Source organism: Orcinus orca, chromosome 14 (assembly GCF_937001465.1).
Source record: "Orcinus orca chromosome 14, mOrcOrc1.1, whole genome shotgun sequence".
Classification (NCBI taxonomy): domain Eukaryota; kingdom Metazoa; phylum Chordata; class Mammalia; order Artiodactyla; family Delphinidae; genus Orcinus; species Orcinus orca.
In genome coordinates this window covers 43,517,420-43,535,407 of record NC_064572.1, presented here as the reverse complement: position 1 = coordinate 43,535,407, position 17,988 = coordinate 43,517,420, and the positions used below count along the sequence as shown (strand labels likewise).

At 36.0% G+C, this 17,988-nt stretch overlaps 1 protein-coding gene across 5 annotated transcripts in view; it reads right to left on the bottom strand.

The window, feature by feature from the left end:
- Window positions 1-17,988, bottom strand: part of MAPK8 (mitogen-activated protein kinase 8) — a 103,008-nt gene that overhangs the window by 34,699 nt on the left and 50,321 nt on the right. For 4 of the 5 annotated variants that reach the window (XM_012539387.3, XM_004286494.4, XM_012539388.3 and 1 more), the window contains exon 2: window positions 1,713-1,883. The exons of the other annotated variant lie outside the window; for it this stretch is intronic. In XM_012539387.3, coding sequence (XP_012394841.1) covers window positions 1,713-1,834 — 122 coding nt within the window. In that variant the 5' untranslated portion in view covers window positions 1,835-1,883. The remainder of the gene's footprint in view (window positions 1-1,712; window positions 1,884-17,988) is intronic. 5 annotated transcript variants of the gene reach the window in all.

Sequence of the window (17,988 nt, the reverse complement as noted above, 5' to 3'; positions counted from 1 at the left end):
TTTTGTGAAGCAAAAATTTGAAGGCATTTATTCCTTAGGACAGGGGCTGATTACCTTCCAAAGCAATTAAAAAAGAAAATTCTGGTACACAAATTTCAAAAAGCACTTGTCTGAGGATAAGTGAAGATACAGGAACATAATATATTTTTAAAATACTATTAAGTATTTTATAAATAATATATTCCTCACAACAACCCTGTATACTAGGTAGGAAAACAGGCTTTAGAAGAGTTAATTTGCCATGTGAGTCACAAAGTTAATAAATCAGAGAGTTAGAATCTGAACCAATAGTTCACTTTCAGAATTCTTAGCATATTGATATTACCACATCATCTTCTTTAAATTTAATTTGTGGATGGTTAAATGTCATCAGTTAAAATGACAACCAATCAGCCAATAATGCTTTATAAAATGACCCAGCTTCTGTAGTTTGTGATAGTATAAATTACCTTAAGAATACAGAAAAGAGAATAAATGTTACAGTCCCCATTACACAAATTTGTTTGATTCTAATATTTTACCATTATTCCTCTGAACTTTTTTAAAAGAAAGATATTATTATAGGTAAAGCCCCCTTCCTTCTCTCTATTCTCAGAGGTAAGTACTATCCTGAGTTTGGTATTTATACTTCTGCATACATAAATATATGGTATTGTTTTGCATACTTTAAAGTACATATATATATACAGTATAATAATGTATGTATATTCTACATCTTGCTTTTAAACTCAGCGTTACATTTCTGATTATCCTTGTTGACACATATAAGCTCCAGTTCATTTTAAATGTTGTAGAGTATTTCACTGTGTGATTATTTTTTATTCTCCTACTGATAGATTTGATGCTATTACCAATTTTTGCTATTTTAAATGGTACTGCAAAGAACAGCCCTACATATGTCTCTTTCTGTACATATGCAAGAGCTGTATGCAAAAGTTTTTCTAGAACCTGGGAGAACTGCAGGGTTGTAAACACTTAGGATTTTTTAATAGATTCCAAAACAAATCTGGTTCAAGAAGAGGTAATAAAGATATAATTATATAAAAAAAAAGATATAATTACGCTTGAGTGAGGCTTAGAATTCCCTACAACACTAGCTTATTATGCTAACTTAGTAACCTAAAATTATTAACAGAACTATCCCAAAGAGTGTTTTGATTTTCAGTTTATAAGGAATTATGCTGATCTATAGAGCCTAGGCCTTTTGTAAAAATTAGCCTGTAGATCAATTTTAAAGATACATAGGAGTTTTGAAACACATACAGTGACATATTAGCTGACTTTATTCCCCAGTGTAAAACAAGATTTATGATATTCGAGAATTTCATTACAGTGTAAAAGTGATGATTAAGTGAAGCTTCTTATTAAACAGTTAGCTATGGGAATAAATGTATACATGGAATTACCAAGCATGTCACTTATTCTTTCCTGATACACATATCTGTCTTTACATGGCTTATGACCAAGTATTTAATCATAATTTACACTTAAAGATGACAGAGCTGATTTATAAAATTATGTTTTATGAATAATAAAAAAGCCATTAATCTCAGAACAAAACAGCCGTGTTATAGCTTTAATTTAAATTTTATAGTTTTAATTTTTTGAGGTAAGCTAAATATTTACCAAGGAATATTTACCAAAGAATTTATGAGAGAAGAAAACAGAGCAGTTAATGATTCTTTGCCTAATTTTTGGAAGTAAAAACTTACCATACTATTCCTTGGGCTCCTGAACCTATAGGTTTTAAATTCTGATACCGTTTCAGGACTGTGAATGTAGAATCTCCAATCTCTACACTATAAAAATTGCTGTCACGCTTGCTTCTGCTCATGGTGGCAAGCAATTAATTTAATGGCTTCATCCAAAAATTCACCAAGAAGCTGCAAAATGGAACAAAATACGATGTTAACAAAATGAATTTGCTTAATCTTAAAATTCAAGTCATCACTCTATTCACAGATTGCTAGATCATGTTAAAAGAGCTGCTTCATTAAAAAACACAGTTAGAAAGAAAAAATTACCACAGAGCCTGGTTAGCATCTGCTATACTTAAGAAACAACCAATAGTTTAAAAAAGAAAAACAAAAAGCAAATAATTATAACTGTTTTTAAGGTCACTTCCAGTTTAAAAGTTTAAACTAGTCCTTTTTATGTGTTTATTATAGTGTTGAAACCTTAATTTTTGTAACTGATAAACTTTCATTCAAAAATAATTCACAATCTCAGTGAGTGTTCGTGGAAGGAACAACAAATTGACAGGTTAGTAAGCTGGTTATCACATATCACTCCTACAGAAAAAACTAACAAACACAGAGCAGCACCTTGCTGTCATTAAAACAGAGCTCCTGATCCCCAATAGCAAAATCCGGGTGTAATGCATAAGCTGAGGTTGTAATGGTTGAAAGAAAAGAATCACAGTAGAAAATATAAGATTAAAAATATATATATAAGGTAAAGTTATTTTAAAAATAAACTATAAGAGAAGCATTTAGTATATTGGGATATGAAACAAAACAATGCTGTTCTGAACTGTCTGGGTCATCTAAAGCATAACCTAAGTTCTGACCACAGGGTTTTACAATTTGTCTGATTGAAAGCCAAAGCAGTCTTTTCCTACCCGTTTGAGTATTACTTGCTGACAAATCTTATTAACCATCCTTACTAGACAAAACCGGCCTATTCTAAAATGCATGCAAGGGACTTCCCTGGCGGTCCAATAGTTGAGACTCGGTGCTTCCAATGCAGGGGGCAGAGGTTCAATCCCTGGTCGGGGAACTAGGATCCCACATGCCACACAACATGGCCAAAAAGTAAAATAAAATAAAATAAAATAAAGTGAGCCTTAAAATGCATGCAAGACAGCTCCAACCTACTCTCCATATCCCGTAATAAACTGAGAAACCAGTTAGGTCTAAAGAATTACTATTTTTGTGTGTGTGGCTGTAAGACAATGCTAACAACAAAAACAAACACACAAAAAAATTCTGATAAGACTTAGAATGCAAAGATTTAATTCAACATATATTAAATGCATACCATGTGCCAGGCACTGTGCTGTGTCCTGGGGCCAGATCATGTAGAGGCTCATGAACTGGATTCTAATAGCTGAATTCTTTTTTTTTTTTCTTTTTTTAAAGCAGGTGGCTGAGTTTATTCTGTGCACACACACGCAGACCTAAGTTATCATATCCACATAATAGCTCAATTCTTAGAGTAGGATAGAAGCCACTGGAAAGTGCAGAGTAAGAGAGTGCCTTGACTATATCCCTAGCTGCTACTTGGAGATTATACTGCAAGAGAGGGAGCAAGAGCTGGAAGAGGAAAACCAGTGAGCTACTGAACTAAGCCAAATGAAAGAAATAAAATTAAAATTAAAAAGAAGTTTTAGGTAGGTGGAGTTAAAAATAAACAAAAACTAAACAAAAAGTTTAAACAGTGTAGGCTTTAGAAGAAATAAACTGGAAGCAATTGTGAAGGTAGAGACATGATTTAGATAAATTAAAGAAAGGCCCAGAGAAACATTTCCAAAATCAATAACAAAACTAGTCATGTAATATTCCAGAGAAGACTGAAACCACAAGTCTCATTAACTCTGCCTAAGTTAACAGACCATAGGCTTGTCAATTTCTACAACAAAGCCTGTGGAGATAGTGACTGGAACTGTACTGAGTAATAAACATCAATTTGGGGAGAAATGACATTATAACAATTTTGAGTTTTCTGATCCATGAACATGATATTCATTTCCATTTACTTGGTTCTCCTTTAAATTCCCTCAGCAATGTTTTATAGTTTCCAATACACAGGTCTTGCAAAATTCTGTTCAACTTCTCCACAGTATTATTGACATTTAGATGCTACTATGAATATTTTTACGTTAATTTATTTTTATTTAAACTTCAGTTGTTCATTGCTAGTACAAAGAAATACAATTAATTCTTTTGCATAATAACTTTGTACTAAGCTCACTTATTAGTCTTAGTAGCCTTTTTTGTGGATTCTTTGAGATTTTCTACACACACAAGCAGTTTCATTTCTTCATTTCCAATTTGGATGGCTTTGAATTCCTTTTCTTGCCTCACTGCACTGACTGTAATTCCCATACAATCCTGAATAGAAGTGGTAAGAGCATCATCATTCCCTCATTCCCGACCTTACGGGAAAAGCATTCAGTCTTTCACCACTAAGTGTGATGTAAATTACAGGATTTTACTAGACACCCTTTAACAGGCAGAAAAAGTTACCTTCAAGTCCTAGTTGACTGAGAGTTTTTTATCACTAAAGAGCATTAAATTTTGTCAAATGATTTTTCTGAATCTATTCAGATTATCATATGGTTTTTCTTTCTTAGCAGGTTCATATGGTGAATTACACTGATTGATTTTCAAACATTAAACCAAACTTGTATTCCTGTAATGACTCTTACTTGGTAAAAAGTATTACCCTTTTTTTTTTAATACTATTGATTCAGTTGGCTAAAATTTCATTAAAGGTTTTTCCATCTATTTTTGTGGGGGCTATTGGTCTGTAGTTTTCTTTCACGCTAAGGGTAAATGCTGACCTCATAAAATGAGTTGGGAAGTATTCCCTCCTTTTTGTTTTCTGAGAGACTTTGTGTAGAACTGATATTATTTCATCTTGAATGTTTGATAGAATGCCTCAGTGAACATTCTAGGACAAGAGATTTTTTGAAGGAAGATTTTAACTGCAAATTTTTTTTTTTTAAAAATATATAGGGCTGCTCAGGTTATCTATTTCTTCTTAAATGAGCTTTTGGTAGTTTGTGTTTTTAAAGGCATTTGCTCATTTCATCTAAATTGTTGAATTTAATGTCTATAGGATCTGTAGACATGTGTCCTCTTTCATTCCTGCTATTGTAATCTGCATCCTCTCTCTTTTTTTCCTGATTAGTCTGGCTAGAATTTTATCACTATTATTGATCTTTTCAAAAAGCCAAATTTTAGTTTCTGTTTTTCTTTATTGTTTTGTACTTTTCTATTTCTTTGGTTTCTGCTCTTGTCTTTATTCCCTTTTTTGTTTTAGGATTACTCTTATCCTTTAGTTTCTTAAAATGGAAGCTTAAGAGTACTGATTTGAGGATTGCTTTTTATAATATAAACAATTAATACCATAATTTACCCTTAAAGCAGCACTTCAGAGCTTCATCCCACAATTTTTTTAACCATCAAATCTATACTTAATAATAATAAAAGCAAAATTTTACATAGAGCTTACTTTATGCTGGGTCCTGTTTCAAGTGCTTATAAATACTCTTTTAATCCTCACAACAGTCCTATGAAGGTTTTCTAATTGTTTATGGATAGAGAGTAAATTCAGTCCCTGTTACTACATCTTGGCTGGAAGTATGAGTCCCATTTACTCATTTTGTCTGATGCTGCATTATGTTAAGAAAGGACCTATTGTTTTTCCATTTTACAGATGACAGAATTGAGTCTTTAAAGGTTACCTATGGTTGCAAAGTTAGTAAAGAGTAAGTAAGTTAGTAAGAGGTTTGTTTGTTTGTTTGTTTTTAGAGTGAGGATTTGAGTCCTTCATCCATACACTATATTGAGTCCAAAATAAAACAAGTCTTGGTGCTGAAGAAGACATGAAGGAAAAGGTGAAGTTACAAACATGTTGTGTCTTAAGCATGTTGAGTCTGAGATACCTCACCGAGACATCCAAATGGAAATATCAATTTGGTAGCTAGATACAGAATTGGACCTCAGAGGAGAAGTCTATGTGAAAGATATAAATTTAAAAGTTGGCATTGTTATTGAAGCAACGAGAAAGAATAATATTACTCAAGAGGATACAGTAGTAAGAAAAGAAAGGCCTAAGAGTCAGCTTTGTGGATACCCACATTTAATGAGCAATTAGAGAAAGATAAGCCAACAAAGAAGTCAGAGAAGATGTAGCCAGAGACATACACAGAAAATGAGGAGAACACACTGAAGAAGCCAAAGGAAGAGTGTTTTCAAGAACAGAATGGCCAATAGTATTGAATGCTACAGAAATATCAAATAAGTAGAGTGATGGGGGTAGAACGGTATTAGAATAGAATGATGGGGGTAGAAGGTAGATTGGAATGAGCTTAGGTGTGAATAGGATATGATTATAGAAATAAGTTAAGTGGGTATAACTACTTCTTTAGAGAAGTTGATGGAGAAGACACAAGGAAATTGATGGAGAAAGGTATATGGTCAAGGGAGGATGATTAGATTAGATATTATATATAATATACTACAGCATACCATGCATAATATATATAACATAAAGACAACCTGATCATATTTCTCTGCTAATAGAAAAGACCCAAAAAGATAGGAAGGGTGACACCAGGAGAGTGAAAAAGAAACCTGAGGTTTCAGTTAGCATAACATCTCTGAAAAGGTGGAAAGAAATGGGATCCAAAGCACATGTGTGGCCATACAGAAGGAGATACTAATGCAGCATTTCCATCAGAAAATACCTTCAGAAGACTGAGACAGAAGGAACAATTTCTAAGATAAGGGCATTAAGGATACTGGTGAGATTTACAGAGGATCCATTTGGTGTACCATTCTCTCCATAAGGAAGCTGGAGCAGGAAGAGCGTGAGGAGGAAATGATATGGAATCTGAAAACTCATTTCCCTACTCAAAAAGGCCTCTTTGTGGATTAAGACCAAAGAAACATATAGAATTTAGAGGTGACTGGTCATGAGTCTCACAGGAATAAAACAAAAGATAGGCATTATTATGCCATTTAATAGATGAGTAGCTGAGGCTCAAAGTGGTTAACATGCAACAGAATGTTGCTGACATACTGAGTTTCAGCTTTAGCTTTCAAAATATTCCTCTGCAAGAACACTACACTCATGTCAACGTGGTTAAATTATCATCCCCAAACTCTTTCACCTGATTTACTCATTTCCCTTTCTTTTTTGGGAAATACTTTGACCTCTTTTTTGTAGCTATCCAAATTCTATCTACCAAAGACTAGCTTAAATATAATCTTCATGAAGCCTTTTCCAGCTTGAACCTAATTTCTCATCAAAACTACCTTGCTGTATATTTAGATATGCAGATTTTACTGTCAGACTGTGGTTCTTCTGAGGGCAAGGACTGTGTCTCCTACACTCTCAGATTTCCAAAACATGTCAGCTCTTTAAAAGAGGTATAATTTAATAAGTAACTGCTAAAAATGTTAACCAAGAATGTGAACCTTTTTAAAAGTAACAAATCACTTTTAAAAGTTCTGTTTATCTTTCCCATTGTTTTCCTTCATAAGAAAAAAAAAGGCTGAATTAGGCTTTTATAACTCAAGGTTTATTTCTGTAATGTCTATACAAGAAACAAGACTCATCTGCTATCAGGCTGGCCCATCCATAAAATGGTTGGTCTGGTGAGCCTGAATGTAGAGACAAACGAGTTAAACTAAGTAGTTATATAAAGAGTACTCAGGGAAAAAAGAGTGAGTTCAATAGAGCCATAAAGCCAGGCCTCACAGACAACGGAAAATAATTCAGGCAGTGCAACAAAGTTCAGAATTCAAGATAGCTCTAATCGTCAGATTATCTTGACAATAAGTCACTGGGGTGAATTGGAGCCTATCTAGCTTTAATCATCTTGCTTTTATGGCTACCAGCAGACCCCCTCTGTGATGGTTAATTTTGCGTGTCAAACTGACTGGGCCACAGGGTACACAGATATTTGGTCAAACATTACTCTAGGTGATTCTGTGAGGGTGTTTGGATGACTTTAACATTTAAAATTTAAGTCAATAGACTGAGTAATGCATATTGCTCTCCTCAATGTAGGCGGGCCACATCCAAACATCTAAAGGCCTGAATAAAAACGAAAAGGTGGGCTTCCCTGGTGGCGCAGTGGTTGAGAATCTGCCTGCTAATGCAGGGGACACGGGTTCGAGCCTTGGTCTGGGAGGATCCCACATGCCACGGAGCAACTAGGCCCGTGAGCCACAACTACTGAGTCTGTGCGTCTGGAGCCTGTGCTCCTCAACAAGAGAGGCCGCGATAGGGAGAGGCCCGTGCACCGCGATGAAGAGTGGCCCCCGCTCGCCGCAACTAGAGAAAGCCCTCGCACAGAAACGAAGACCCAACACAGCAAAAATAAATTAATTAATTAATAAACTCCTACGCCCAACATCTTCTTTAAAAAAAAAAAAAAACGAAAAGGTTTATTCTCCTGCAAGTAGAAGGGAACTCCTCCTACCTGACTACTTTCAGGCTAGGATATCATTTTTTTCATGCTTTCAGACTAGAACTGAAATATTGAGTCTTGAGCCTGCTGGCCTTCAGGCTAGAACTTAACATCATCGGCTATTCTGGGTCTCAGGCATTCAGACTTAGACTAGTGTTACATCAGCTTTCTGGGTCTCCAGAGTGCCAACTGTAGATCTTGGAATTTGTCAGCCTCCATTATCTCTCTCTCTCTCTCTCTCTCTCTCTCTCTCTCTCTCTCTCTCGCCCCTCCCTCCCCCCATGCATCCATGCATCCATCCATCTACCCACCCACCCACCCACCCATCATATTGGTTCGTTTCTCTGGAGAACCTTGACTAATATAAAATTTCACTCTACTCTGAAATTTTCTTCTGTGTAACTCTTGGCTTCTACTACCTCATGATGGCTGCATGCTGACTTTTCCCTCATCATCTTCTACTTAGGACTCTGCTCAAACATCAGCTTCTCAGAAATGCCTTACATGATTAGCCTATCTAAAATAGTACCCTCTAATCACACCCTCTTCCTCAGCCTGCTTCATTTTTCTTCAAAGCACTTACACTACTGACATCTATTACATGTTACTTATCTGTCCCCTCAACGTAAGTTGCATGAAAGCATGAAAGTTGGTCTGTTCATGATTAAGTCACCAGAGCCTAGAATAGTAACTGGCAAATATTAGGCATTCAGATAGGTGTTGAATGAACAACAAATGAACAAACTGTAACTATAAGTTCCCATTACGAACTGTCCATCATTCTCCTCCTCTCAAGGAGTAATTTACATGAGAAAAAGAGATATGTGCTTGATTAGTTTAATGCCCGTTACTGCTGTTTGTGCAGTTTTCATACCAGGCCACTTCACAGACTACTACCCTTGGGTCAAAGGCCTGCCCTGGGCTTATCAATTATGGCCAAGGTGGCAGAACCACATTCTACAGTATCCATCTATGCTAAGGAATTGCTTAGGGCTGCTTTCTCAGCAAGTAGGTAATAGCCTTTAAAATGAGGTTAGGTCTAACTAATGAAGTCTGACTACTTGCAGATTATAGTCAGAGATTCCTGGCCTCACACCTAAGTCAATGTTTCAAAATTCCTATTAACATCACTCTTAAAAGCCCTCAAGTGGCCTCTAGAGCAGATCTCAACTGCCACTATGTAAATGCATCTATTTCAGTTCCACATATTTTTCAAAGTTTATTCTTCAATTATATTTGAAGTAATTAATATAGAAATACCATTATGTCATACACTAACGTGTATGACATAATATATATTCTTTTTCAGATTTTCCCTTATAAGTTATTACAAAATATTGAGTATAGTTCCCTGTGCTATAGAATAGGTCCTTGTTAGTTATCTGTTTTATATATAGTAGTGTATATATGTTAATCCCAAATTCCTAATTTATCCCTCCCCCCATTCCTTCCCCTTTGGTAACCACAAATTTGTTTTCTATGTCTGCAGGTCTATTTCTGTTTTGTAAATAAGTTCAATTTGTATCTTTTTTTTTTTTTTTAAGATTGCACATATAAGCAATATCATGTACTATTTGTCTTTCTCTATCTGGCTTACTTCACTTAGTATGATAATCTCTAGGTCCATCCACGTTGCTGCAAATGACATTATTTCATTCTTTTCTATGGCTGAGTAATATTCCATTGTATATCCATACCTTAATTGAGGTTACTTGAGTAGGTTTTTTACATTCCAACCACAAAATAATGCTTAGACAGGTATCCCTTCACGATTTCTGTATTTTGAGGATGACTTTAGCTACATGAAAACCTCAGAACTAGTTTCTAAGATTTATATATTCAAATTATTTATTAAAGATCTCAAGACTTTATAGCAGTGTCCTCAGCCATAAAGTAACAGGCTGCTGGCTACTTTTTAAACAAATGATGATAATATACTTTATGTAATGGAACCCAATATGCTTATGAAATTATCATCAACATTTCAGTTAGATGGTATCCAAAATTTTTAAATTACTTTGTTCTCAAAATGGCAAAAATCTCAAAATATTAGGAAACTGGCTCTGGGCTGCTCAACTGTATTTAGATTATTGTTAGTGGCTAAAATGCAATGCCAATATTCTCAATGACATTCAATTCAATAAAAACAGGTAACCTAATTTGTAAGAATATACTATTTCCCAAGATACTCAAAAGATATTTTCATTTTAAAGTTAAAAAAATTCATACTAGTAAATTCCTATAAAATTTTTATGAATTCTTATACAAGAAAGAATACATAGTTTTAAGGGTACCTTTGTACAATGCAGTACCTGGGTAAATTCTTCCACTATCCAAAAAATTGATCATGCAAAATAACTTATTCCTTGAGAAAGATTCAAATGCCTGCCATTTTCTAATAACTTTTGCCAAGTCTTTTAGTAATAAGATTCTAGGCTCACAAGAGAAGAAAATGTTGATTGCATTCAACCACCACCAGAGACACCTTCTAAAACCACAAATTGGGAATAGCAAATAAGAAGTGTCCCAGATGCATCTTACAGGGAATTTTATTAATGTTAGTTAATTCCACATATAATTACCACTAGTTTATCTTGCCAGCAATGGAATTATGATCAGAATTTTTAAAAAGTGCTAGGTAGGTGTTAGAAGAAAATGATTCCATGACAAACAGCTTTCTGTAATTAAATGTGCCTGTTCCCAGCAGGAGAAAACAAAACAAAACAAAACACTGAATTTCAGAGTAAATTACACCATTTTTCAGAATCTGTAAGCTCAGCAAGACGGGGAGAAAAAAAGCATTTCCATTTGATTGTATTAACCAGGTATGACAAATCTAAGTTGAAGATTTGCACGAATAGTAAAAAGGTTTAATTGTCCAGCTTCAAAACTATAATCAATCACTCAGAAACAGCTTTAATTTTAAGCTCTATCTCATCTTCAAGTTGCCCTTCACTGGCTAAGACCTGGGTCATAAAAATCTCTTTTTTCACTACTAACACAGTAACAGCAACAAAAGCCAGAGACTAAAAACAGATTTTTTTCCTGCATAAATCTACAGCAGATATTAAGTGTTTTCTCCTCTAATCTTCTCCCCCCTCAGACCCTCTAAAGAGATATATGACTTTCTGGAGTAGTTCAATAACCTACATATGGAAAAACCTCATGAAGTCACTTAGAAGACAATTTAAACATAACATGGGTGTCCAACATGCCAACTGGCAGAAGTGATAAAATGACTAGCTTTTTTTTGGTCTGGATCTTTTGATTCACAAATGTTAACAGTGCTAACTACTCTAAGTATATTTATTTGTTCCTAAAGAGCTCTCTTATTCTCTAACAATTTTAAGCTATAACACAGTGAAGTACTTTGAAGGAAAAAGATTCTAGAATAATAACGTCAACTGACTTAGAGGAAGAAGCCGTCAAAAAACAAGGCACACGGGAAGCACTCAGTATAAGAACAAGTCCTGACAGTGCTCAGAAGGTCCTAGCAGTATTACAGTGCTGAGTAATAATCACTAATTATGATACTCCTGAGGCTTTAAGAAATTAAATGACCAGTGTACTCCATTTCAGAAAGCCAGAAGCTGGCTAATAAAATTTTTTAAAGTTATGATTTTTAAATGTCCGTATACTGGGGAGATTTTAAAAATCACATATAATACGCATCATTCATTGGCAATAAACATGTTGCCAAAAGTCACAGTTAATCCTCACATCTTTACAATCTCCTTTCATGTTCCACTATTTCTTGACCTCTCTGGAGAGCCACTCAAGAATTCCCAAATCCAGTGGCCTGTTCAGTCAATTCCTCTTTAACTTCTCTTAAGTTTCTCTGTAAATTGCTCAAACCTTGCAAGCACGTTTTCTCTACTTCCCACTCCTTAAATGCACACCGTGCCTAAGACCACCTTATCACTCTATGTATTATGCTTCCTTGGTAAAGTCATAGCTTCAATTATGATTCCCAATTTCATTTCCAGTCCTGACCTCTCTCCTATATTTTCAACTGCCTCTTGATCATCTCAGTATGGATATTCCATGGGTATTCAAACTCTAAATAGCGAAGATCAAACTTTTCTTCCTTCCAAAACTCACTCTTCCTTCCACATCTATTTCTATTAGCAGCAGTACTATTCTTCCAGCAACACAGGCTGCAACTCTCCAAAGAAACTACTGGTTCATTTTCCTTTAGTGTCACCTTCATTTGAGGATCAGTCTCACACTGAGTTACTCTCACTTATGTTCTGCACATAAGGATTCCCACCCAGGCCTTTAAGAACTCTACTTTCCTGTTAGTCCTCTCATGTTTTTACTTCTTTCATTCCTCAGCTTATGGCCCATTAGATAGATCACCACTATGCCAATAACCCTGCCCTACTCTCTCCTGATGCACCAACCTGAAATCACACAGCACAAACCAAACTAGCTGTCTCCTTTTGAGCATATATGTAGACTGCTGAACAAAATCCAAAATGGTCCATAGTGCTTTTAAGTTCAAGGCCTTCAATCTAACCCAGGCAGAAAATTCTAGATTTCCCCTAGTCAGCTATCCCCTCTAATTTCTACAAGGTCTATTTCAAAGAGTCCCACTGTTCCTTACATCTTCAACTCTACCTTACCTGTAGATAATCCTAATCCCTTCCCAGAGAAAAGTCAGGAAATAACTTCTTCCCTTTACTAAACCAGGGTCCAAATACTTACTTTTGCTTCATTCTTCACTATTACAATGTAACAGTACTCTGAATAACTCTCCTGATCTTACTCAAGTAATCATCAGTCTTTCTCCTAGCACTCAAATATGATTAAGACCCTGCTATTTAAAAACAAAATATACACATACTTTAAAACCCTATTTCACTGTCAAAAACAATCACTAGCTATTGATCCCTCTCTCTCCTTCCTCTCACAGCCAAATTTCTCAAGCACTGTTTACATTTGTGGTTTTGATCTCTTTACTGCCCCTGCCAAGAGTCCTCAACCCTCTGCTTCTACTTTCACCACTTCCATTAAACTCATTCACCAACATCATCAACAAGCTCCTTGCTCTGAAACCCAACAAAACTTAACTCCTTATGCTGCTCAGCAGTATCTGGCACTGTTCACCATATTCTTCTGTCTGAAACACTCTCTTTTCTTGGATTCCCCAAAACACTGCATACTCTTGATTTTTCTTACCTTCTGTTCCTTCTCAGTCTTCCCTTATAGGTTCATTTCCCCTACCAGCCCTCAAAAATGACTCTCTTCAGGGTTGTCTTGGCTCTCTTCTCTTGTTACAGTCTCCCAGGGCAATCTCACCCACTCTTAGGCTTCAGCTAGCATGTAAAACTAGCTTTCAAACATTTATCTGCCATTGAGATTTTCCTTCTGCTCTAAATGTATATATTCAGTGGTCCATTACACATTTCCACTTACATGTCTCAAAGCTACCTACCTCAAACTCTGCATGTGCAAAAATGAATAATTCACTCCATCTCCTTCAATCCCCACCAAATTTGCCTCTCCTATGTCCCTCCAGCTCAGAGAATGCTATCATCATCCACTCAGTTATACAAGCCAGAAACACAGACATTATCCTTGTTTCTTTATCCTCCCATATCCGCTTACCATGCAGTTCTGGAGAGTCAATCTTTAATCTACTACAAATTCATTCTCTTCTTACTCACCACTCTAACTCAGGTCAATATTAACTATTGCTTGCATTACTGTATTCTCCTAAAGGGGCCTCTAATCCCCTTGCCCTTAATTCTTCACTCTTATGCCAGTGATCTTCTTAAGTTGGTTCATTCTGAGAAATTTGTCCAGCCAACAACTCACTGCACCCCCTTAATTGCGACACGGGTGGGCTTTGAAGCAGTTATACTTATTCTATATGCTCTACTGGCCACAGATGATTAGACCAAGGGGAGATAACTGAGATAATGAGCCAATCGGACTCTCTCCAGGGGATCTGGAGTTGGGAGAAAAGCTAAGAGGGGCTGTGGGTTAGCTTTGTAGTTAGAGAAGCCAGGTATACAAAGAAAAAACAATGTATCAGGAGCTAGAGACAAGACATGCAGTGATGAGGGAGAGCAAGAGCAAAAGCACCTGATATTAATTGATAACCATTTCTGGTTCTAGACCTTTGTGAGGTCCAGCTGTACTTCCTACCCTTGTATATGCTGAACTTCCCTGGATCACTTTCTTTGCCGTTGGCTTAAGTTTCTTACTTGTAACTAAAATATCCGTAACTAAAATAATTGTTCTAACATGCACATTTGACCCTGAATCCCCCTTGCCTAAAACCATACCATGTTTACCTTCTGCTCAAAGGATAAAGCCCAAACCTTTCATTAGGATTTTTCAGTACTCTGGATGATTTGGTCCTGGCCTCCTCTCCAATCCCAAAATATAGCCACAATGAACTTCTTTCAGTTCCACAATGTATCACTGTCTCTCTCTCATTTCCAAGCTGATACACAGTTTCTTTTTGCCTCCAACATACTTCTCCCTGCTTATTTTCCCTGGTCAAGACCTACCCATCCATGAGACTTCAAGATTAGTAGTCTGGACACTCACTGCTAGGGCACACTGGCCTTCTATGGCAGCATATGCATCACCCTAAACTGTAAACATCTGGGTTTCCCACTGGACTAAAACCCATAAGGGCAAAGAGCATGTGTTTTGTTCACACTTGTGTTCCCAGAATTGTACAGAAGATACCCAAATATTTATGAATGAATTAATCTAATCGATGGACAAATAATGGTGATTTTACTCTGATAATCTTGATAAAATGTTCTATTTCTTTTTCCCGTTGCGGAGCACAGGCTCCAGACGCGCAGGCCCAGCGGCCGTGGCCCACGGGCCCAGCCACTCCGCCCAGACCGGGGCACGAACCCGTGTCCCCTGCATCGGCAGGCGGACCCTCAACCACTGCACCACCAGGGAAGCCCAAAATTTTCTATTTCTGAAGACACTATCTTACCGAATCTCATTTCTTCTTCTCTAAACTACTTCAATGAATTCTTAACTAATCTCCCTGCCTAAGTTCACCCCACTCAAATCCATCTGCTATCTCCTGTAGCAAGTGGGTACTACAAGAGACATTAGCTCTCTCCTCTGCTTAAAAACTGCCTCTAGAACAAAGTTCATCCAAATAGACTACTTTCAATTTCTTGAACATGTCAAACTTTTCTGCCTTTTTGCCTCTGTTCCCTTCTGAGAAATGACCATCACCATCCTTTCTAAGTGTTCAAATATATAAGCCATCATATAAGGCCAGGAAATTATAATTTTTATCTTAATTTTACCTGTACTTCTCAGGACACTTAATATTTTTTATATCATACTAAAAGTTGCCTATATATAACTGTAAACATTTTTATTGAAATACAGTTGATGAATAATATGCTAGTTTCGGTTGAACAACAGTGATTCAACATTTAAATACATTACAAAATGATTACCATAGTAAGTGTAGTAACCATCTGCCCCTACACAAAGTTGTTACAGTATTATTGACCATACTCCTTATGCTATATATTACAACCCCGTGACTTATTTATAACTGGAAGTTTTTATCCCTTCACCTTTTCCACCAAATACCATGCCTACCTCCCCTCTGACAACTACCTGATTGTTCTCTGATCTATGAGTCTGTTTTCATTTTGTTTGTTCAGTTGTTTTGTTGTATAGATCCCACATATAAGTGAAATCATACAGTATTTATCTTTTTCTGACTTATTTCACTTAGCATAATGTCCTCTAGATCTGCCCATGCTGTCACAAATAGCAAGGTACCATTTTTTAAATCTTCTTTGTCCATTCATCTATTGATGGACACTTGTGTTGCTTCCATATCTTAGCTATTGTAAATAATGCTGCAATAAACATGGGGGGGTGCATTATCTTCTCCAGTTAGTGTTTTTGTTTTCTTCGGGTAAATACCCAGAGGTAAAACTGCTGAATCATATGGTAGTTCTATTTTTAATTTTTTGAGGAACCTCCATAATGTTTTCCATAGTGGCTACACTAATTCATAATCCCAACAGTGCACGAGGGTTCCCTTTTCTCCACATCCTCACCAACTCTTGATACCTGTTGTCTTTTTGATTATAGCCATCCTTGACAGGTGTGAGGTGATATCTCATTGTGTTTTTGATTTGCGTTTCCCTGATGATTACTGATGTTGAGCATCTTTTCATGCACCTGTTGGCCATCTGTAAGTCTTCTTTGGGAAAATGTCTATTCAGATTCTCTTCCCATTTTTTAATTGGATTGTTTACTTTTTTGATATTGAGTTGTATCAATCCTTTACATATTTTGTATTTTAACTCCTTATCAGGATTATCATTGCTAATATTTTCTCCCATTCAGTAGGATGCCTTTTTGTTTTGCTAATGGTTTCCTTTGCTGTAGAAAAGCTTTTTAGTTTGACATGGTCCCATTTGCTTATTTTTGCTTTTGTTTCCCTTGCCTGAGGAGACATCCAAAAAAATAATGCTAAGACCTCTAATACTACTGTATATTGTCAATTTCTTCTTTGATGCATGTTAGTATTTGCTTTATGATTTAGGTGCTCCTATTTTGGGTGTATATACAAGTGTTACCTTCTTGTTGGACTGATCCCTTTATCATTAGGTAATGCCCTTCTTCGTCTCTTGTAACAGTTTTTGTTTTAAAGTCTATTTTGTCTAAGTACTGTTTTCTTTTTGTTTCCATTTGCATGGAATATCTTTTTCCATCTTCTCACTTTTAGTCTGTGTGTGTCTTTATATCTGAAGTGAGTCTCTTATAGGCAGCATATACATTGGTCTTGTTTTTTTAACCCATTCAGGCACTTTGTCTTTTGAATAGAGTATTTATTTACTATATTTACATTTAAAGTAATAATTATCAATAGGCATATACTTAATTGCCATTTGTTAATAGTTTTCTGGTTGTTTTTGTAGCTCCTTGTTCCTTTCTACTTCTCTTGCTCTCTTCCCTTGTGATTTGGTGACTTATCTTTGGTGTTTAGATTCCTTTCTCTTTATTTTTTGTGTACCTATTACAGTTTTTGGTTTCCATGAGATTCATATATAACAACTTATATATACAGCAATCTATTTTTGTTCATGGTCTCTTAAGTTTGACCACATTCTAAAAGCACTACATTTTTACTCCCCTCCACTCCACTTTATGTTTCTGACCTCATAGATTACATCTGTTTTTTTTGTTTGTTTTGGCCATGCCGTGCAGCATGCAGGACCCTATTTCCCTGACCAGGGATCGAACCTGCACCGCCTGCAGGGGAAGTGTGGAGTCTTAACCACTGGACCACCACGGAAGTCCTGCATCTTAAAATAAATTTATTTTGTGTACCCCTTAATCACCTACTACAGATATAGATGATTTTACTACTCTTGTCTTTTAACCTTCCTACTAGCTTTATAAGTGGTTAATCCACTATCTTTACTGTATGTTTGCCTCTACCAGTGAGATTTTTCCTTTTGTAATTTTCTTATTTCTAGTTGTGGCCTTTTCTTTTCCATTTAGAGAATTCCCTTTAACATTTTTAGTAAGGTCAGTTTGGTAGTAATGAACTCTCTTAGTTTTTGCTTGTCTGCAAAACTCTTTATCTCTCCTTCAATTCTGAATGATAAACTTGCCAGGTAGAGTATTCATGGTTGTAGGTTTTTTCCTTTCATCACTTTGAATATAATGTGCCACTCCCTTCTGGCCTAGAGAATTTCTGCTGAAAAGTCAGCTGACAGTCTTGTGGGAGTTCCCTTGTTCATAACCAGTTGCTTTTTGCT